This window comes from Chlamydomonas reinhardtii, chromosome 12 (assembly GCF_000002595.2).
Source record: "Chlamydomonas reinhardtii strain CC-503 cw92 mt+ chromosome 12, whole genome shotgun sequence".
Lineage (NCBI taxonomy): Eukaryota > Viridiplantae > Chlorophyta > Chlorophyceae > Chlamydomonadales > Chlamydomonadaceae > Chlamydomonas > Chlamydomonas reinhardtii.
In genome coordinates, this window is record NC_057015.1 from 2216673 (window position 1) to 2235391 (window position 18719).

At 63.2% G+C, this 18719-nt stretch overlaps 3 protein-coding genes across 3 annotated transcripts; 1 reads left to right on the plus strand and 2 right to left on the minus strand.

The window, feature by feature from the left end:
- Positions 1 to 1420: 1420 nt before the first annotated feature.
- Positions 1421 to 2220, minus strand: CHLRE_12g508233v5 (uncharacterized protein). Its single transcript, XM_043068203.1, has 2 exons — positions 1975 to 2220; positions 1421 to 1836 (listed from the first exon to the last, which is right to left on the minus strand). The coding sequence occupies exons 1-2, from the start codon at positions 2140 to 2142 to the stop codon at positions 1762 to 1764; spliced, it is 243 nt and encodes an 80-aa protein (XP_042918164.1). The 5' UTR covers positions 2143 to 2220; the 3' UTR covers positions 1421 to 1761.
- Positions 2221 to 4614: 2394 nt separating this feature from the next.
- CHLRE_12g508200v5 (uncharacterized protein) lies at positions 4615 to 8926 on the minus strand. Its single transcript, XM_043068202.1, has 9 exons — positions 8700 to 8926; positions 8214 to 8261; positions 7914 to 7995; positions 7652 to 7698; positions 6907 to 7065; positions 6568 to 6715; positions 6105 to 6267; positions 5603 to 5879; positions 4615 to 5406 (listed from the first exon to the last, which is right to left on the minus strand). Exons 1-9 carry the CDS (start codon positions 8775 to 8777, stop codon positions 5125 to 5127), a joined length of 1284 nt encoding a protein of 427 aa, XP_042918165.1. The 5' UTR covers positions 8778 to 8926; the 3' UTR covers positions 4615 to 5124.
- A 105-nt stretch (positions 8927 to 9031) lies between these two features.
- CHLRE_12g508150v5 (uncharacterized protein) lies at positions 9032 to 18716 on the plus strand. Its single transcript, XM_001690973.2, has 20 exons — positions 9032 to 9193; positions 9346 to 9438; positions 9534 to 9671; positions 9746 to 9840; positions 10096 to 10312; positions 11376 to 11555; positions 11787 to 11951; positions 12164 to 12361; positions 12685 to 12794; positions 13107 to 13255; positions 13641 to 13782; positions 14209 to 14379; positions 14814 to 15009; positions 15310 to 15394; positions 15594 to 15764; positions 15990 to 16150; positions 16416 to 16636; positions 16839 to 16950; positions 17118 to 17270; positions 17525 to 18716. The coding sequence occupies exons 1-20, from the start codon at positions 9131 to 9133 to the stop codon at positions 17963 to 17965; spliced, it is 3261 nt and encodes a 1086-aa protein (XP_001691025.2). The 5' UTR covers positions 9032 to 9130; the 3' UTR covers positions 17966 to 18716.
- The last annotated feature ends 3 nt before the right edge of the window (positions 18717 to 18719 follow it).

Genomic DNA, 18719 nt, shown 5'->3' on the forward strand with positions numbered 1-18719 from the left:
AGACCCCAGCCTGGACCTTTGCCGACAGCCGCACCTGGTGACACTGGCCGCGCCCGGGCCGTTGACATCGGAATTGCGTTGAAGCAGTGCAGTGTCACACGACTGTCTGCTGCTCAATCTCATTCAACGACTGCAGAGCGCTGAGTTGTGCATTTGCTGTCTGCGGTTCAGGCCGGCAGCATGCCCAGCATTGCGGCCACGATGGGTGCATTGGCCTTTCAACGCCTCACGGGCCCCGCGACCACTCCTGCATGGCAGTGGCAGCGCATGCATCCCCAAGGTTTGTAAGCCTCCAAGAAGGATGTAACAGACGCGCGGGCGCCCAATGACTGACGGCATCGCCATCTCGCCCCACCCGAGCTCCGCGGCGGGCCCACCCAGATGGCATGCCGTTATGTCAGCAGTGTTTTGGTACATCATCAAAGGATTGTGGATGGGGCTAAGGTCATCCAAGGCATACCAGGGCAAGCGGCGCGAGCACTCCGACGCGCTCAAACCCTAATTGCCATTATGCGTTGGTGCTACACGTCAACAATGAGCAATATAAATAAGATTGAATCAGTATATCTACCGTGTTGCGTAAAGGCGACGTATGTCATCAGCCGCTCCCGATCTGCTGGCCCACGCGCGCCGTCGGGATGGCAGTCGGGCGCAGCGCCGGGGTGCCTCGTGGTCGCCCCCCGCCTCCGCCTCTGCATATCCCGTCACCCATGACGCGTTCAAGTCTCGCCCTCGCCCTGAATCAAGAGAATCGTTTGCTCCTGCAAGCCCTGCTGCAAGCCGAAAACAGTTGCTGTCCTGGCGTCGGATGCCCTTTGGCTTGGGCACGCTTCCCCTGCCGCAGTTCAACCAGCCGCACTCCTGCCCTGCCGTTGCAATTTGTTTGCGGTGGGTATGTGATGGGACAGGGTTCAGGCAGGTTGGCGAGGTCCCATAGGGTGCAGCTGACGCCCGTACCCCAAGCAGACAGCAAACAGTTTGCAGCGGCAGAGCAGGAGTGCATGGCTGGTCGAACGCCGGAGTTACTGTACCGACAAGGTGCTGGCTGGCTGGAAGTTTGCTGATGCGCATTCCTCACCTGTCGTGTCATTCTGCCGGTTATGAATGTCTCCGCCACCTGTCCCGCCAGTCCCGCCGACTGTCCGCTGTTACTGGGTTGCGCATGCACTCTGGCCACCTGTGTTAAACCAGGCTAGGCATAGACATAACCTAGCTGGCCAGGCGAGGACGCTGCTTCACTGCTGGAGGAATACGCGAGTTGCGGACAATGGACTGCCGTCGCAGTCCCCGAGTTGTGAGATACCCCGGCGGTTCTCACTGGGCATGCCCCCGATTGCTAGCTGGTCCAAACGCTAGTCTTGCCTGCCGCTGAACACGCCTTGGCGTTCTCGCTCCCGCAGGTGATCAGTCTGCTCTCAGCGAGTCACAAGAACTACACATTAGTCGTCGTAAAGCCAATATGGAGTAACAGCGGACAGTGCCGCTCACAGGCGTCACTGCCCGCTACGTGCGCCGACCAACTGTACGGCAACTTCTCACTCGCACCTTTCTCTCAGGCTGATAGCAAGCAAGGTTAATCCTACACCAAGCAGGCGATACACAGCAGTCTTAGCTGCTCAAGTCCACACGCAGTCACACACGCGACACAAAACCCTAGGCTACACACGCTCGTGCCGGTGGAATGCAGTGCCGGCAGAATGGCGCGACACACCAGCGCCAGCGCGACTCGCCAGCAAACACTCCGCTAACCGCACTCGGTCCTTAGGGCGCGCGATACAGCTCTCTGTCCCGAACTTCAGCCACGACACTCCCACTGCCAACCCGCGGTCCCGGAGGCTGTGGAGTGGGTGGGCGGTGGGGATTCCAGCGGAGGGTGGGGAGGGATGTCTGGGCGAGCCATCCAGGGCATCGGAGCCGGAGACTCATCCAGCCGGCGGGGGCATCCAGCGTAGCCCTGCCACATAACCTGCCTACCGGTGCGGTCGCAGGGGCGGCTGCAGGAATGATGGCTGGGGCGGCGGTAAGGGTGGCTGCGGCGGCGGCCGCAGGGGCAAGGGCAGGCGAGGCGGCGGGGGCGGTCCCAGGAGGGGCAATGGCAGGGGTGACGGGCATCGGTAGCATAGTATGGCAGTAATGTGCCATCACCTGGTCCTGTGGTCTAGTGGTTAGGACAGCAGACTCTGAATCTGCTAACCTGAGTTCAAATCTCAGCAGGACCTTTATTTTGTTTCTATACAGATGCATCATGTGCAGAGTATAGTTTTGGTGCACCCCTGTTTCGGCAGGGGGACACGGTCACGATCCAGCAAGAGCCCGGGTGGCAGGAAGGTGGTCCTGAACTAAACTTGCCTGAACTCCGGCAGGGGAAGCCAGAGGGCATCCGCCGCCAGGACAGCAACTGTTTTTGGCTTGCAGGAGCAAACGATTCTCTTGAGTCAGGGCGAGGGCGAGACTTGAATGCGTCATAGGTGACGGGATATGCAGAGGCGGAGGCGGGGGGCGACCACGAGGCACCCCGGCGCTGCGCCCGACTGCCATGCGCGCGACGGCGCGCGTGGGCCAGCAGATCGGGAGCGGCTGATGACATACGTCGCCTTTACGCAACACGGTAGATATACTGATTCAATCTTATTTATATTGCTCATTGTTGACGTGTAGCACCAACGCATAATGGCAATTAGGGTTTGAGCGCGTCGGAGTGCTCGCGCCGCTTGCCCTGGTATGCCTTGGATGACCTTAGCCCCATCCACAATCCTTTGATGATGTACCAAAACACTGCTGACATAACGGCATGCCATCTGGGTGGGCCCGCCGCGGAGCTCGGGTGGGGCGAGATGGCGATGCCGTCAGTCATTGGGCGCCCGCGCGTCTGTTACATCCTTCTTGGAGGCTTACAAACCTTGGGGATGCATGCGCTGCCACTGCCATGCAGGAGTGGTCGCTCTGCGCTGGGGGCCCGTGAGGCGTTGAAAGGCCAATGCACCCATCGTGGCCGCAATGCTGGGCATGCTGCCGGCCTGAACCGCAGACAGCAAATGCACAACTCAGCGCTCTGCAGTCGTTGAATGAGATTGAGCAGCAGACAGTCGTGTGACACTGCACTGCTTCAACGCAATTCCGATGTCAACGGCCCGGGCGCGGCCAGTGTCACCAGGTGCGGCTGTCGGCAAAGGTCCAGGCTGGGGTCTAGGGGCGCTGTGGGCCGGATCTGGTGCCTCTCGAGGTCTCGACAACTGGATAGGGGAGTTGTTCCTGCCTCTCTGTGTGTGTAGCTTTCTTGCAGCAGCCAACGGTCTCAACCCGCCAAGGCAGATAGTGGGATAGCAAGTGCGTGGGGGAGATACCCGGGCCCCAACCTTGCCCCAGGCTGGGTCGCGGCCCCCCGCTCCCGACCCCCAAATGAATTTGAAGAATGCCACCCGGTCCGCCCACTCAGGTCGCTGTGCGCAACATGCCCACCTGCCCCCATACATGCGCGCGGTGCGTGAGGAGGCCTGGCATGCCGCCAAAAGGTCCTCTGACGATGGTAGGGTTCGAACCTACGCCCTTGCGGACAGGAGCCTTAATCCTGCGCCTTAGACCACTCGGCCACATCGCCAAGCTGCCCGCGTCTACGCCGTACGAATCCGTACGACTTCGGGATGCGTGGCGGGCGATTTTGGGCATACAGGTACACAGTACTGTGGAACTACTGCGAAACGGGTGGTGCGCGACTGAGTGGCTGCGACCAACCTGGATGCGCGCGAAGCACGTCTGCAGCTTAGTGGGGTGCAGTTGCACTGCTGCTGGCCAAGCGGCCAGACAAGGGCAGTACGGTAGGTCCCCCAGGCCCTGGGCCCAATATGCACGACGTAGTGATAGACGGTGCGTGTGCAGCAGGAGGTGGCGGCCTTGCCTAGGGTGGTGAGGCGGCATGAAGGCCGTACTCGGGGGCTTGGGACTTCCGCGAGTGCTGTCACAGTTGATGGGACAGCAAGGTGCGTTGGTGCCTCGGTGGGCCTGTCTGAACGTGACACTGAATTGCACAGCCATCCGGAGCCTTTGCAGTATGTAAGCATTTTCAGGCGGTGGGCAAGAGGGGGGCGGCATGGTACGGCTGGGGTCCAAACTGCGGCTGCCTGTATGGCCAGGTATGGCTGCACGTGCCATGATTGCGGCTGCATTCGGCATTGCAATTGCGAAGCTGTCCTGCTGTCGGAGGGATAGATAGTATAGTGGCGATGTGCAGGGCTGCAGGAAGCAGCAGGCGGTGATGTGGTTGCGGCGCAGCAGCTAAGATTTCTCTGATGCGGTAGAGTGGTAGACCATGTGCGGCAGCCTGACCTACAGTGGGCGAAAGCGTGTCTCCCCTATGCAGATTGGGCGCAATACGGTGCCGGTGAACTGTGCAGTCAGGGCTGTCAGGCATTGCCCCCGCCTGTCGATTGGGTTGGGCAGGCGTGTTGCGCACCAAGCACTGTAGCAAGCCTGGTACTAAATGCTAGCTTGTAACGGAGAGATGGTGCCCAGCCAGCCCAGGCAGGATTTCACGTGACTGTGGCCGCTACCGTGGTTTGCACCACCAAGGCACTGTGTAACCGCACGTGGACATGGAGCTGGGACAAGTCAAAACAGATGGTCCATTGAAGGTGGCGCTGTGTGCCTCCGTCTGGACTGGTCTGGAGATATATTCACAGCCTGGAGGTGTATCCACAGGCGCGAGCACACAGCAGACAGCATACGCGCCGAGAAGGGACGTAGCGCGTGGCACCCCGCACCCAGTCCTCGGCATGTGGAGGACATGATGAGACAAATGCAGAGCTCAAGGGGTCTTAGAACCCACCCATGGTATTACCGCAAGGTGAACATGAAGGCGCGCCACGTGTACTTCAGTGACGAACCCCCACCGGTTTTACCTAGCCATCCTGCAGCAGCTTACAGCGCACCTTCCTCAGGCGCTTCCCGGCTACCGTTTACACCACGACACACCCGGTCCTTCAGCCAAGCCCACGCCCGGCGACCGTTCAACGACTAGAACAGCGCAGGTGTTCCTGTGACCCCTCTAGCTACCCGACAGCGCATCACACTGCCCCCGTCCGACGCTTGCACTCCCAGTACACCCAGCCTTCACGAGCACATTGCCAATCATTTCCCCTCTCTCCGCCCCTTGCCCTCGCCTTTCCGCTTGCCGGCCGCCTTGCCGCCGCCGCCCATTCCGTCCATGTCCACCTCGGGCGACAGGAACACCGCCGCCCCGGCCTGCCGGCCGCCTGCCTCCGCCTTGCCCCCGCCCGCGCTGCTGGTCTTGGCCTTCTTTTTGAGAGACTCGGCCAGTGCACGCACGTCCTCCCCTTGACCCGCGCCGCCGGCTGCCGCGGCCTTGCCGCCGCCTCCTGCGCCGCGCCCTGTTGTGGACGGACCGTCCTCCTGTGCGCAGTGGTGGCAGGCACACGGTATCCCAACAGGCAATCGTGAGCGGAAACGCACAGGCGAGACGCCGTTCGGCGCCTCGAACCCCGCCTATCCCTAACATGGGTTCACGCTCTACGCACCCCTCTTCCTTAACCTCTCCCTTTTCCTCTCCCTTTCCATCTCTCTCGCCCCCGCGTCGCTCCGCGCGCACCTTGGGCGCCACAAACGCCGCCTCGCGCTGCCGCTTGCGCTCCGCCGTCTTGGCCTCCTGCGCCGCGTCCTTGGCTGCACGCGCTCGCTCGCGCTTCTGCTCCTCCGACAGGAAGTACTCGCCGCTCTCCAGCTGCAGGTCCATCTTGGAGGGCGGCATAGGCGGCGGGAAGGGCGTGTACACCTTCTTGGCCGCCTCCTTGCCGCCGGCCTCGTCCGCAGGCTTGGCCTCCGGCTTCTTGCGCTTGACGTTCTTCTTCTTAAACTTGGGCAGGAACCTGCCGTGACACGCCGGGAGGGCCGGGGCAGGGGTGGTGATTAAGGCGGGAGAGGGGTCGCGGCCCTGCCTGGCCCGGTACAGCTGTGTGTGGCGCCTAAAATACTCCGTAGCTTATTATAACCTCGGTACTCCTCGGCGCTGCGCGCTCGCCCGCCCCCCCACACCCACACGCACTCCCACACAGGGGGGCGCCACACACAGGCGCACACAGTCGTCAACGCACCTGTCCCAGTTCTCCTCCGCTAGCGCGGGATCCTTGGCCAGCTCGCGTTTGATCATGAGCGTCTTGATGTGGTAGATGGGGTGCACGTTCTTGATGCAGTCCTCCACGATGCGCCGCAGCTGCTTCAGGCCTTTGTAGGGGCCCATCGCCGACACCGTGTTACCTGCAGCAGCATCAGCAGCGTGGGGCGCGAGGCGGGGCAGAGCGGGGTTGTATAGACGGTGGGATGGGGTGGCAAGGCCAAGCACAAGGATAGGGACAGCAATAAAGACCTTGTAAGCGATGCGACGCCACGCGTTGCGCGCGTGAGTGCATGTCCGTGCTTGTGTGACTCCAACGGTGGGTTCGTTGCGCTGTGGATGGACAACATGCGGCCACGTACTACCACCAGCACCCCGCCAAGGTATCCCGCAGCGGCCACACGACCACGCCCCCTCCATCCGGCGCCCCGCCCTGCACCCACCCTGCACCAGCATGTAGCAGCCGGTGAGAAGCTCCAGCGCCTTTAGCGTGGAACCGTTGGGGCCGATCAGGCGCTGCCGCCGCTTCACAAATTTCTCTTTGTTCCGGATGATGCCTGAGATCTTGATGATGTCGCACTGCATGTCGTCCTGTTGGGTGGATATTGACACAGCCAGGGCACATGCAGACAGCACGTCAGCACTCGGTACTTCCTCCGAACTCAACTTGAAGTCGCTGCAGCCCCTCGCACCAGCCCAGCCCTGTCCCATTGCGCCGGCCGCCCCCGCCGCCGCCCGCCCCATCCTGCCCTCGCGGCGCGCCCTTGCCCCCCCGGCCTCGCCTGCAGGATTTTGAGCGCCTGCGGCGCGGGCACCGAGCGCGCCAGCAGCTTGATGAGGTCCCGCGCCTTGATGATGGCGTACGGGTCCCACGTCTTGCGCGTGGTGCGCACCGTCATGCTGCCCTCCACCAGGTTCAGCTCGCAACCAATGCCCATGTCCTGAAGGAGAGTTTGTGAGGGAGGGAGGTGTGTGGGAGAGGGAAATGGACGGCATAGACCCCACGCGCACAAGGGCTGTTAGTTGTCGGTGTCCCGCCAGCAGCCCCCCGCCCGCGTTTGGCGCTTCACTCCCACCTCAACCAGCTCAGCCCGGCGTGTTGCCAGCGACCCTCACTGCCACCACCGAACCGCTCACACCCTTGCATAAAACCACCCTCCGCTCCGCTTTAGGCTTTAGAACGGCGTTAGCCGCCGCCCACCGACACGGCGCCACGCACGGTCCTGCTCCCTACAGCCCGTGCCTGCAGTCCCACGCCTCCAACGCGGGCAGGCGGCTGTAACTCAGCAGACCCGACCTGACCCAACCGGACCCGGCCGGAGCGAATCGCACCCAAGCCACCTCGTCCCCCGCATGAGCAACTGCACATCCTCCTTTCACTGCCACTCCTTTCGACCTCACCAACCTCCTGGCACCCCATGTTTCCTTCTTGCCCTCTTCCGGCAACACTCCAGTTCCAGCTTTCTGCCTTGCCGCCCGCAGCACCCTGCCATGGTCGCCCCACCCACCCCCATGCTGCCGCCTCACCTTGAGCGCCTTAGTCACCGCGGGCCAGACCTCTCGCAGGTACTTCTCTGCATGTGGATGAGAGCGGCAAGCGGCAGGTGAGCGCAAGGGGAGCAGCAGTGCCAGTCACTCGGGCGCGAAATGAGATTGTCACGCCATCGGCGTGCCTTCCGTTAACGCCACGCCTTCTTTCCAGGAGCATGCGTCGCAGAACCTCCAACCCGCACATTTTAACAGTCGGTCGGCCCCATCTCCCCCGCTCCCACGCAGCCCCGGCTCCCACCTCGGTACTTGGGGAACAGTGTGGCAAAGGAGCTCTCCTCCAGCAGGCCATTGGGGTTGTCCTCCGGCTTGAACGCGTCCACCTGCACGTGACAACCGGCAACACGGGTGAGCGATAGGGAAGCAAAGCACGTGTACATGACGTGTGTGCCGCCGCCTCCGCCAACAACAACTCCCTCCTCTGCTTCCTCCTCGACGTCCTCTTCTTCCTCCTCGATGTCCTCCTCCTCCTCCTCCTCCTCCTTTTCCCCTTCCTTCTCCTCGCCCTCCTCCTTCTCCTGTTCCTCCTCCTCCTGCTCACCTTCCAGTGGTCGATGCCGTCGTGGTCCCACGGCTTCTCTCGCCGGTGCTGTGGAGCACACAGCAGTGGCGGGTCAGGGGGTCAGCACGGCAGGTGCAACGCGTGTGCGTGACAGAGCGGTCTCGTGCACGCCCAATTTACGCTGTGCCCACGTGGTGACACCCCAGATATACCCGCGACGTTAGTGGGGTTGAGGGTGGTCGGAGTGACTGAGTCCAAGTCCCCAGTGCCCGTGTCAGCGCGCCGAGGAAAAACCCTTGCACCCGTCGAGGCGCCCAAAGCTCCCGCGCGAGCCGTGACGTTCCCCCGCCTCAGCCGTTGGCGGTAATATTGGGGCACACACGCGTCTGTCATGCCACCGCCAGGTTCTAGAAGCGCTCGCCAAGCCGCCGACGGCCGCCCTCGAAATGCAGCTTTAGGCTCGCTCGAGGCCTAGGTTACACTGCTAACAATCCCCCATGTGTAATTTACATATAAGCTGCTCACCTTGCCCTTCTTTTTGCCTCCCTCGCTTGGCGCAACCTCTCCAGCGGGCTGCTCCGCCGTCTCCGGCTCTTCCTTCATGCTCGTTGGCCTATTCTACCCACTAATTCAATGATATGCTTTTCAAAAGGGCAGAAGCTGCACAGTTTTGACAAGTTTTGTTTCGTTAGTTGCGTTTGATTCGCAAGACCAGGTAAATATTATATGTAGCTGTATGTGCGGCATATAACTTTAAGCCTTATAAAATGGCTGGAGCCCCAAGTTAACTATCATTGCATCGTCAGAAGTGGTCCTTGACTCGACCGCTCTCAGCCCCCGCTCACTGTCTAGGGGATTTCAAGTGATTAAATACCGCCCATAGGGCCTCTCAGCACGCATTTGAAAGGGAGACGCGAGACTTGAAAGTCGTCTCGGTCGCGCCCAGCTGCGCGAAAATGTCGCTGCTGGACGATCCTAACTTTGTAGGGCAAGACGAGGATGATGACGTGGCGAACCAGGTGCGTTTGGTGCGCAGATGCGTTCGGCCGCCCGCTCGGGCTCTCTTTGGGCCCCGGCAACGACCTGCCGGACATGGCAATTTCATGGCACTAGCATGTCGGGATGGGAGCGAGCTGAGAGGCTTACCATGCCCCCTCCCGCGCTTCTGCAGCTGGCCGAGGAGGACACTCAGGACCAGGCGGAGGACGACGACGACGACGAGAGCGTAAAGACGGAGGATGTGGACTATGAGCCGGAGCTCGGGGTGAGGCAAACGCACACACAAGTATGCGCGGGCAAGGGCACAAGGTTGCATTTTCAGAACTTTGCGCCCTTTCACTCCCGACCGGGTCCTCACAGGATGACGCGGTGGTCTCCCCTGCAAAGCTGGCAGTTGCGAAGGCGGAAACGGAACGCCTTAAGCATCAGGCAAAGCAGAAGAAGGAGATGCTGGAGCGCATGCGCGAGCAGCAGAACCAGCTGGCCACGATGGGCGACGTGAGTGCCGCCTGGCTGCGCCCTTGCATGCATTCAACCTCGTGCTGACGGCGGGCCGTGTAATGCACATACAGGCGGAGCGGGCGCGGCACCGCATCAACTTCCTGTTGAAGCAGGCGGAGATTTTCCAGCACTTCGCGTCGGACTCGGCCGTGAAGGAGGCCAAGAAGTGCGTGGGGACCTGGGGGAGCGCGTCGTAGCGCTGGAGAGATGGGCAGGGGCTGCACAGCGGAAGTGGGGCGGCGGGAGGGCACCCACGGTGGGCACCTGAGGCGGGGTGCGTACCACACGGGTGGCGGTGTTTTCTTTTCTTCGGGGCCCTCGCCATGTGCCGGCGCCCACAGCCACATCTTCCCTTGCCAGCCTGGCCCAGCGCCTCGCGTCAACTGTGTTGCACACACCGCGCTGGCGCCGCCGCGTGCAGGGCCAAGACCAAGGGCCGCGGCCAGCGCAAGGAGGAGGACGAGGACGCTGAGCTGCTGCAGGACGAGGACGACGGCGGCACGCACGCGGGCCACCGCCTGCAGGTGCAGCCGTCCATCATCACGGGCGGCACGCTGCGCGAGTACCAGATGCAGGGCCTCAACTGGATGATCCACCTGTACGACAACGGTATCAACGGCATCCTGGCCGATGAGATGGTGCGTCGCGGCTTTAAGCGGAATGGCGGGGGTAGCCGTCTATGAAAGGCAGAGGGAGGGCCGGGCGGACAGCGAAGGTGCAGGGCCCACGCACTGGTGGCGCTGGTGGGTGTGCTGGCATGAAGGGCGGGTAGGTGTGGGCCTGGCTTCGTGGCTCAGCGGGATAAATACGTGACTGTGTCTTGCTGGGTTGCGAGTGAGGCAATGGCAACGTGGCGAGCGGCCAGAGGAGTGTGAGCACGCCGGCGTATCGGCGGCGGAGCAGCAGCTACAGGCGGACAGGCGTTGGAGGCGGAGCAGCAGGTGCAGTGCAGCAGGAGGCAGCAGCGGGCTCGAGCCGGAACAGCCGCGCTGGCACCACCGCACAGCGCTGGCACCACCGCACAGCGCTGGCGCGGCTCGTCCTTCGCGTTGCGGCTGTGGTGCACACGGGGAGCCCACGGTTCGCCATAAAGCCGTGGCGTCGGTTTCAGAGCAGCGCGCCTGCCGGCGGGCTAACCATGCTGGCCGTGCGGCCTCAAAGCGGCATGGACTCGCTGGGGTCTGCCGCGTGGCTGACAGGGGCAGTGGCGAGCTGGAGTTGCGCCGCAGCCAGGCAGGGACGAGGCCAGTGGGAAGCACTGCCGCTGCTGCTCCTGCTCCGCCGTGGGCAGGCCGGCGTGGAAGTACCATGTGCGGCTACGGGCCGTCTGCCTCATGGCTGCAAGGCAGGAGCACCGTCTCAGGGGCGACGAGGATGTTGTAGCCGGGGAGCGTAGCTGGAGGCGAATCAGGGCACGGGTGTGCCAGACTCAGCTGAACGCGCCCGCACAGCCCGGCAGGACGTCAGACATTGCAGGCATACCGCACAGTGTGCCGGGCAGCACACACATACGCAGCAACATGTTCTTACAGCGCGTGCAATACCCGTGTCATGCACGGTACTCAAGCAGCAGAGCGCCGCACCGCCCCTGACGCCACCGCCTCCGCGCCATCTGCGCCCCACCTTTGCCCCACGCCCGCCCCACGCCTGCCTCACCTCCTCCTCCTTTCTGCCCCTGCACCCGCACCTGCGCCTGCACAGGGTCTGGGCAAGACGCTCCAGACCATCTCGCTGGTGGCCTACCTGTACGAGTACCGCGGCATCACTGGGCCGCACATCGTCATCACGCCCAAGTCCACGCTGGGCAACTGGGTGAACGAGTTCAAGCGCTTCGCGCCCATCATCCGCGTCACCAAGTTCCACGGCAACGCGGACGAGCGCGTGAGTGTGTGCCGTGTCCCAGAGGGAGGATGGGAGGTTACCACCGTCAGGGCTGCGGGTTGGCTGGGCGGCCGGAGAGAGCTGCGACAGGGCTCACGAGGTTTGCCGCATGTCCCATGGCCTCGTGCTGGCCTGGTCGCCCCTGCCCCCACCCCCTTGCGCCCCGTGCTCAACACGTCGCAGCATGACCGTGTCCCCGCACCTACCCGGCCCCGATATCTGGATCCACAGATGATCCAGAAGGAGACCACCTGCGCGCCCGGCCGCTTCGACGTGGTTGTGACGTCATACGAGATGGTGATCAAGGAGAAGAACCACTTTAAGCGCTTCCACTGGCGCTACATCATCATCGACGAGGCGCACCGCATCAAGAACGAGAACAGCCGCCTGTCGCTGGTGCGTGCTCGCGCTGTCACCCGCTCGGCCAACTGCCTGTTAACATGCACGTTCGGTGCCGAAATCGCGCTGTCCTGGCGATGTCACAGCGCAGGCAGCTGTGAACCTGACTAACTCCTGTCAACACCAACCACACTAGAATTGCTCTCCCCACACACACTCGCCTTGCTCCTTTCCCTCGTTCCTTCCCTCCGCGCGATCACACCTCGCAGGTGGTCCGCCAGCTCAAGACCAACTACCGGCTGCTGATCACGGGCACGCCGCTACAGAACAACCTGCACGAGCTGTGGGCGCTGCTCAACTTCCTGCTGCCCGAGATCTTCAGCAGCGCGGAGAAGTTCGAGGAGTGGTTCAGCCTGGGCGACGGAAGCAAGGAGAAGGAGGCGGAGGTGGTGCAGCAGCTGCACAAGGTGGGGCTTTGGGGTGCAGGGTGGAATGGGATGGGGTGGGACGGGAGTCCTTCTAGGCTGATGCCTGGTTGGTCCCCAGTGAGACGGGGGAGATGGGAAGACGGGTGTTGCGGAGAAGTGGTCACTGTTAATGCCAAACTTGGCGAGGTGCCAGCTTGGGCTGGGGGCTGGGCGCATGTTGGCAACAGGAGCCCGAAGGGCAGCACAAGGAGGGAGCTGGATAGCAATCCAAGGATGGAGCGTTCGTGAGAGGTGTTGTCGGGAGCGTGAACTGCGAGGCGTGTTTGTAACTGTTACACCCTAACCTACACACATACGCACAGGTGCTGCGCCCCTTCCTGCTGCGCCGTGTCAAGTCAGACGTGGAGCGCGGCCTGCCGCCCAAGAAGGAGACCATCCTCAAGATCGGCATGAGCGAGATGCAGAAGAAGTGGTGCGTGTGTGGGGGCGTGGTGGGGGTTACTTGCCCGAACCCAACGGATAGGTCCCAATAGTCAAGGAATCCTTGCGTGGTGGGTGGAGAGGTGGCGTGGCGTGGCGTGGGACGTGTGCGGGTATGTGCGGAAGCTGGGCGGCCATGGTTCGGGGGGCAGGGGCATCGTGGGATGGCGACAGGCCGTACAGCACCGTACACCTTACCAGCATTGTACCAATGCTTGTCACCGGGTGTTTACCATGTCGTGTAACCTGTCACGCCTGTCCCTCACTCCATTCTCCCGCGCCCACCCCTCCGCGCGCTGTGCAGGTACGCGGCTCTGCTGCAGAAGGACGTGGACGCGCTCAACGGCGGCGCCGACCGCGCCAAGCTGCTCAACGTGGTCATGCAGCTGCGCAAGTGCTGCAACCACCCCTACCTGTTCCAGGGCGCGGAGCCCGGCCCGCCCTTCATTACCGGTGTGTGTGCGTGCATGAGTGCATGCGTGCGTGCGAGGCACTGGGGGAGGGACGGTTATATGCCCGAGCCCGACGAAGAGGGGCGCCCGAGCCCGACGAAGAGGGGCGCCCGAGCCCGACGAAGAGGGGCAGGCTGCCACAGGGAGCAGGACAGGGGGCAGGCGGTATCAGGAGCCTGCGCCCAGACGACAACGTCCAGTGCATGTGTGTGCGGTTGGACGAGCTGGGGCTGCGCCCACCGGTGGTCAGCTCCATCCGAGCCAGCCGGTACTAGCGCACTCCATCCACACCTTCCATGCCTCCTCGCCACTACCGTACTGACATTGCGTTGTCAAGCATTAACTTGTAGTGCGCTAACTCTGGCGCATTGCTGCCTGCTGCGCAGGCGAGCACCTTGTTGAGAACAGCGGCAAGCTGGTGCTGCTGGACAAGCTGCTGCCGCGCCTCAAGGAGCGCGAGAGCCGCGTGCTCATCTTCAGCCAGATGACGCGCATGATCGACATCCTGGAGGACTACTGCCTGTACAGGTGGGGGGAGGAGGGGAAGGGGAAGGGGAGGGGAGGGGAGGGGAGGGGAGGGGAGGGGAGGGGAGGGGAGGGGAGGGGAGGGGAGGGGAGGGGAGGGGAGGGGAGGGGAGGGGAGGGGAGGGGAGGGGAAGGGAGGGCGCGTGTGTATGGGTGCAGGCGCTTGGGTTTGGGAAGTGCGGTGGAGTCTGGGGAAGTGGACGCATTGCGGGATGGTGAGTTGCTTTCCCAGTCACTGCATGGAGCTTCTGAAAGGCATGGAGGCGGGCCTGCGTCCAGCACTTGTCCAGCCCGACCCTGGCAGCTGTAAAGGGGATCCCGGCAACGGTGGCCTCGCTGCACACCCGCCTCACTACCGGCGCCACCACTGCCGCCTGTCCCCCTACCGTCTACCACTTCCTTAACTAATCATAAATGTAATCCCCCCAGGGGCTACGGCTACTGCCGCATTGACGGCAACACGGACGGCGAGGCGCGCGACAACATGATTGACGAGTTCAACCGCCCCAACTCCTCCAAGTTCATCTTCCTGCTGTCCACCCGCGCCGGCGGCCTGGGCATCAACCTGGCCACCGCCGACATCGTGGTGCTGTACGACAGGTGCGTGTGGTGCGGTGGCCCCGTGTGTGTGGGAGGGAGGGATGCGGGGCGTGTGTGTGGTGATGGTGAGTGGTGGGTGCTCCGCGGCTTTGTGACTGAGCATGGCAGGTGGCTGTGAAGATGAAACCTATGTACCATCAAATTCTGAGGCGCGTGGAGTGCCCTGACGACTACTTTCAGCCTTGTCTGAGCCACAACCACACGCGCAACATGCACCTACACATGCCCACGCCAATACCAAGCTGGCGAGCACGTCACCATCACGCATCGCGCCAATGGCCTCCCATCACCCGTCCCTCCAGCCCAGCCTTCACCCCAACCCCATGCCCCATGCCTTTACCGCAATCCCAACCCCAACTTACCCTTCTCCTCCTCTTCCTCTCCGCCCCTCCCTCTCCCCCTCTCCCCCCTCCCCCCCTTCCGCCCCCCCACAGCGACTGGAACCCGCAGATGGACCTGCAGGCCATGGACCGCGCGCACCGCATCGGCCAGAAGAAGGAGGTGCAGGTGTTCCGCTTCTGCATCGAGAACTCCATCGAGGAGAAGGTGATCGAGAAGGCCTACAAGAAGCTGCGCCTGGACGCGCTGGTCATCCAGCAGGGCCGCCTCACGGAGAACTCGGCCACCAAGGTGGGTGGCGGCCTGGCGGCCTGGCGGGTGGCGGGGCGAGCGCGGCAACACGCTGCCGAGCCGGCGGACGTGCACAGGCAGCAGATGGGCAGGGTCTGCAGCGCAGCAGATGCGCGTAGAGGCGTGGGCGGGAGGGAAGTTGCCAGGTCACGGCCGTGCATCTTGGCACGCGATCTCAATTCTCTCTCTTGTGCTTTCGAGGCATTGCAACACCCGCTACCCCGCCGCCGCTCCCTCATCCGCCCCACCCCGCCCCGCCCTCAAACCCCCCCTCCCCTCCCTCGTCCTCCCCCTGCCCAGGTGAACAAGGACGACCTGATTAACATGGTGCGCTACGGCGCCGAGCTGGTGTTCAGCTCCGACTCATCCAACATCACGGACGCTGGTGAGGCGGGGGGGGGGCGGAACAGCGGCATGGGCGCAGCCGCGGCAGCAGCAGCCGCGGGCAGGGCGGCCGGTGTTGGGCTGTCGGGCACGGTGCGAAGGTTGGATACCGGAAATCCAAAGGTGCAAGAGTGCAAGGCATACCGCACTCGTTGTGCTTAACGTGTCTGCGTGCGCTGCGCCTGCGTGTCGCCTGACAGACATTGACGCCATCATCAAGAAGGGCGAGCGCGACACAGCCGACCTGAACCAGAAGATGCAGCAGTTCACGGACAACGCCATGAAGTTCACCATGGACGGCGGCATGGTGTACGACTTCAAGGACGCCGACGACGAGCGGGCCGACATTGGCGACCTCAAGGCCATCATGGGTGCGTGCGTGCGGTGGGCGGCGTGTCGGGTATGCATGTGTGGGCTGATGGGTGTGGGTTGGTTTCGGCGTGCATATAGTGTACAGCCTGCAGCCGCGTTGGAGAGGTGCGCGATGGTGACGAAACAGAGGGCGCTGTGCTTGCGGCTCGCCTCGTGCGCTCGCCCCACATCCTGCCGCACTCCCGCCGACGCCCTACCTCTCCTGCACTCTCGCGCTGCGGCAGGCTCCAACTGGATTGACCCGCCCAAGCGCGAGCGCAAGCGGCACCAGCTCAACTACAACGACGCCGACTACTACAAGAACGCGCTCAAGACCGGCGCCAAGGACCCGCGCGCGCAGCGGCTGCCCAAGATGCCGCAGCTGCAGGACTTCCAGTTCTTCAACGTGAGGGCTGCGCGTGGGGGTGTTGCGGCGGTGGTGGCGGTTGGGGATGCGGGGCCGCTGGTGTGTTGTAGCTGGAGGTCTTGAGGACGGGAACTCTGCATGGTTGCGCGTTGGTGGGTGTGTGGAGTGAGAGCTTGGGCGGGCGGCCGAATGAGCGCGAGAGGGCACCACCTGCCTCCGCGTCAAAGCTCCACTGCTCCGCTCCTCTCGGCGTGTCTCATCCCTTACGCCTCCTTCCCCACAAACTCCCTCCCCGCCCCCACAGGTGCCGCGCATCCAGGAGCTGTACGAGAAGGAGCACAACCACGAGGAGCACAAGCGTGCGCTGACCAACCGGGAGGCGGCGCTGCGCAACCAGGGCGCCAGCGACGAGGCCGTGGCGGAGGCGCTGGCGGACAAGGAGGACGACCCGCAGCCGCTCACGGAGGAGGAGCTGGAGGAGCGCGAGAAGCTGCTGGAGGAGGGCTTCAAGGAGTGGACCAAGCGGTGAGCGGGGCGGGGCGGGGGAGGGCGTTTCCGTAAGGACGGAGGTGAAGGAAGGGGGGTTCGAGGGGCGTGGTGTTGGTGGGGCAGGTTGGGGCTTGGGAAGGCCGCAACGATGGTAGGGGAATGTGGTCTTACTGGATATGCTGTGGATTGACCCAGCTTGCTGTTGTGGCTTTGCCCGCTATCCGCCGTGTGCGCGCAGCGACTTCAACGCGTTCGTGCGCGCCTGCGAGAAGTACGGGCGTGAGAACATCCCCCAGATCGCTGCGGAGGTGGATGGCAAGACGGAGGACGAAGTGCGCGAGTACGCCAAGGTGGGTGCGCTGGCGGGCGCACTGCTGGCCGCGCGGCGGTAGCCTGCTACCCATCCAGTCCACTGCTGCAACCGCAATCCCCAAGTCAACAATGCGTTTGGTTCTTTGAAGCGCGGCCCACCTTGCATGACGGTTTTGCTCTTTCCGTCGCTGTCTTCTCCCTGCAGGTGTTCTGGCAGCGCTACCGCGAGCTGGCGGACTACGAGAAGGTGATCAAGAACATTGAGCGGGGCGAGCAGAAGATCCAGCGCCAGCAGGACATCATGAACGCCATCGCCGCCAAGCTGGAGCGGTACAAGAACCCCTGGCAGGAGCTCAAGGTGCGCGACGCGATGCGGCAGTCCTGTGACCCCCCTCGAGTTCTCTGTGTGGTCAGAGTTCAGGGTCAGACCCGCTTTGTGGCTGCCTGGCGGTTGGTGTCAGGAGACGTGGAGGCAAGCTAGGAATAGCACCTGATGGAGAACAGTTGCGAACGTGCTCCGCTGCACTGCTGCGTGCTTACACCTTCCTTGTGAGCCCATCCCCGCACCGCCTGACCCTCCTCTCCTCCTCTCGTTCATCCTCCTGCCCACAGATCCAGTACGGCGCCAACAAGGGCAAGGCCTACACGGAGGAGGAGGACCGCTTCATCCTGTGCATGGTGCACAAGCTGGGCTACGGCAACTGGGACGACCTCAAGGCCGAGATTCGCAAGAGCTGGCGCTTCCGCTTCGACTGGTTCTTCAAGAGCCGCACGCCGCAGGAGCTGGGCCGCCGCTGCGAGACGCTGATCCGCCTGATCGAGAAGGAGAACGAGGACAATGCCGACGCGCCGCCGCGCACCGGCGGTGGCCGCGGAGGCGGTCGCGGAGGGCGGGGCGGCGGCCGTGGAGGCGGCGACGGCCCTGGGCGCAAGCGCAAGGGCCAGGTGGCGACGCCAGCGGCCGGCACGCCAGCGGTGGGCGGCACGCCGCAGCCCGGCAGCGAGGAGGGGTCACCGCAGCCGCCGGACCGCAAGAAGGGCCGCATGGCGTAAAGCCGCTGCGGCGTCAGCTTCCTCAGGATTCCTGTGGATGTGCGGAGTGTTTGTCCCGGCCCGGCCGGTTGTGCACGATGTGGGGCAGCCTGACTGCCCGTGTTCATTTTGGTTTGGGGGACTGTATTAGTTGGATTTTTTGACGTCTGGCGATGCCCGCCTGGTGTCGACATGCATGCGGAATGCACGAAGAGAGAGGTTTGGCGACATGTGTGCGCGGCGGATCGCCGCGACGGCAGACTGTCTGGGCACGACGGAGGCGTTACTGAGGCTTGGAGACCGCGGATTGGCAATCTTAGCATGTGGCACGCATGCAGGATAGGCGGTTTGGGATGGCACGCCATAATTGTGCGGCTCATCCCACCGCAGGCTAGGGCGGTGTACAGCAGTGGGGCGCTCTCGCCAGTTGAGGAAGAGCAGTGCGCTCAGCATCAAGTTGCGAGCCGAGGAGCATGGCGAGGAGAGGCGCGGCGTCAGTTCGACAATGAACAAAGAACCGTGGTGACAGATGGGATGTGCGTGATGGGGCTGGGGCAGGGATTGGACTGGGCGAAGGGCTGCCGCGAGAGGCCAATGCTTTGGAAGGGTGTGCCGCTGCCGCTGACAAGCGCCGGGAGGAGGGGCATGGGAGCATGGCCGGAAGGGGATTGGAGGAGATTGGAGACGTGTGTCGATGCTGTCCGCAATGTTGAGTCGGGTACCGACTGCAAGAGACCTGACCTGCATACCCTGTAACTTATGCTTGGAGCATCCC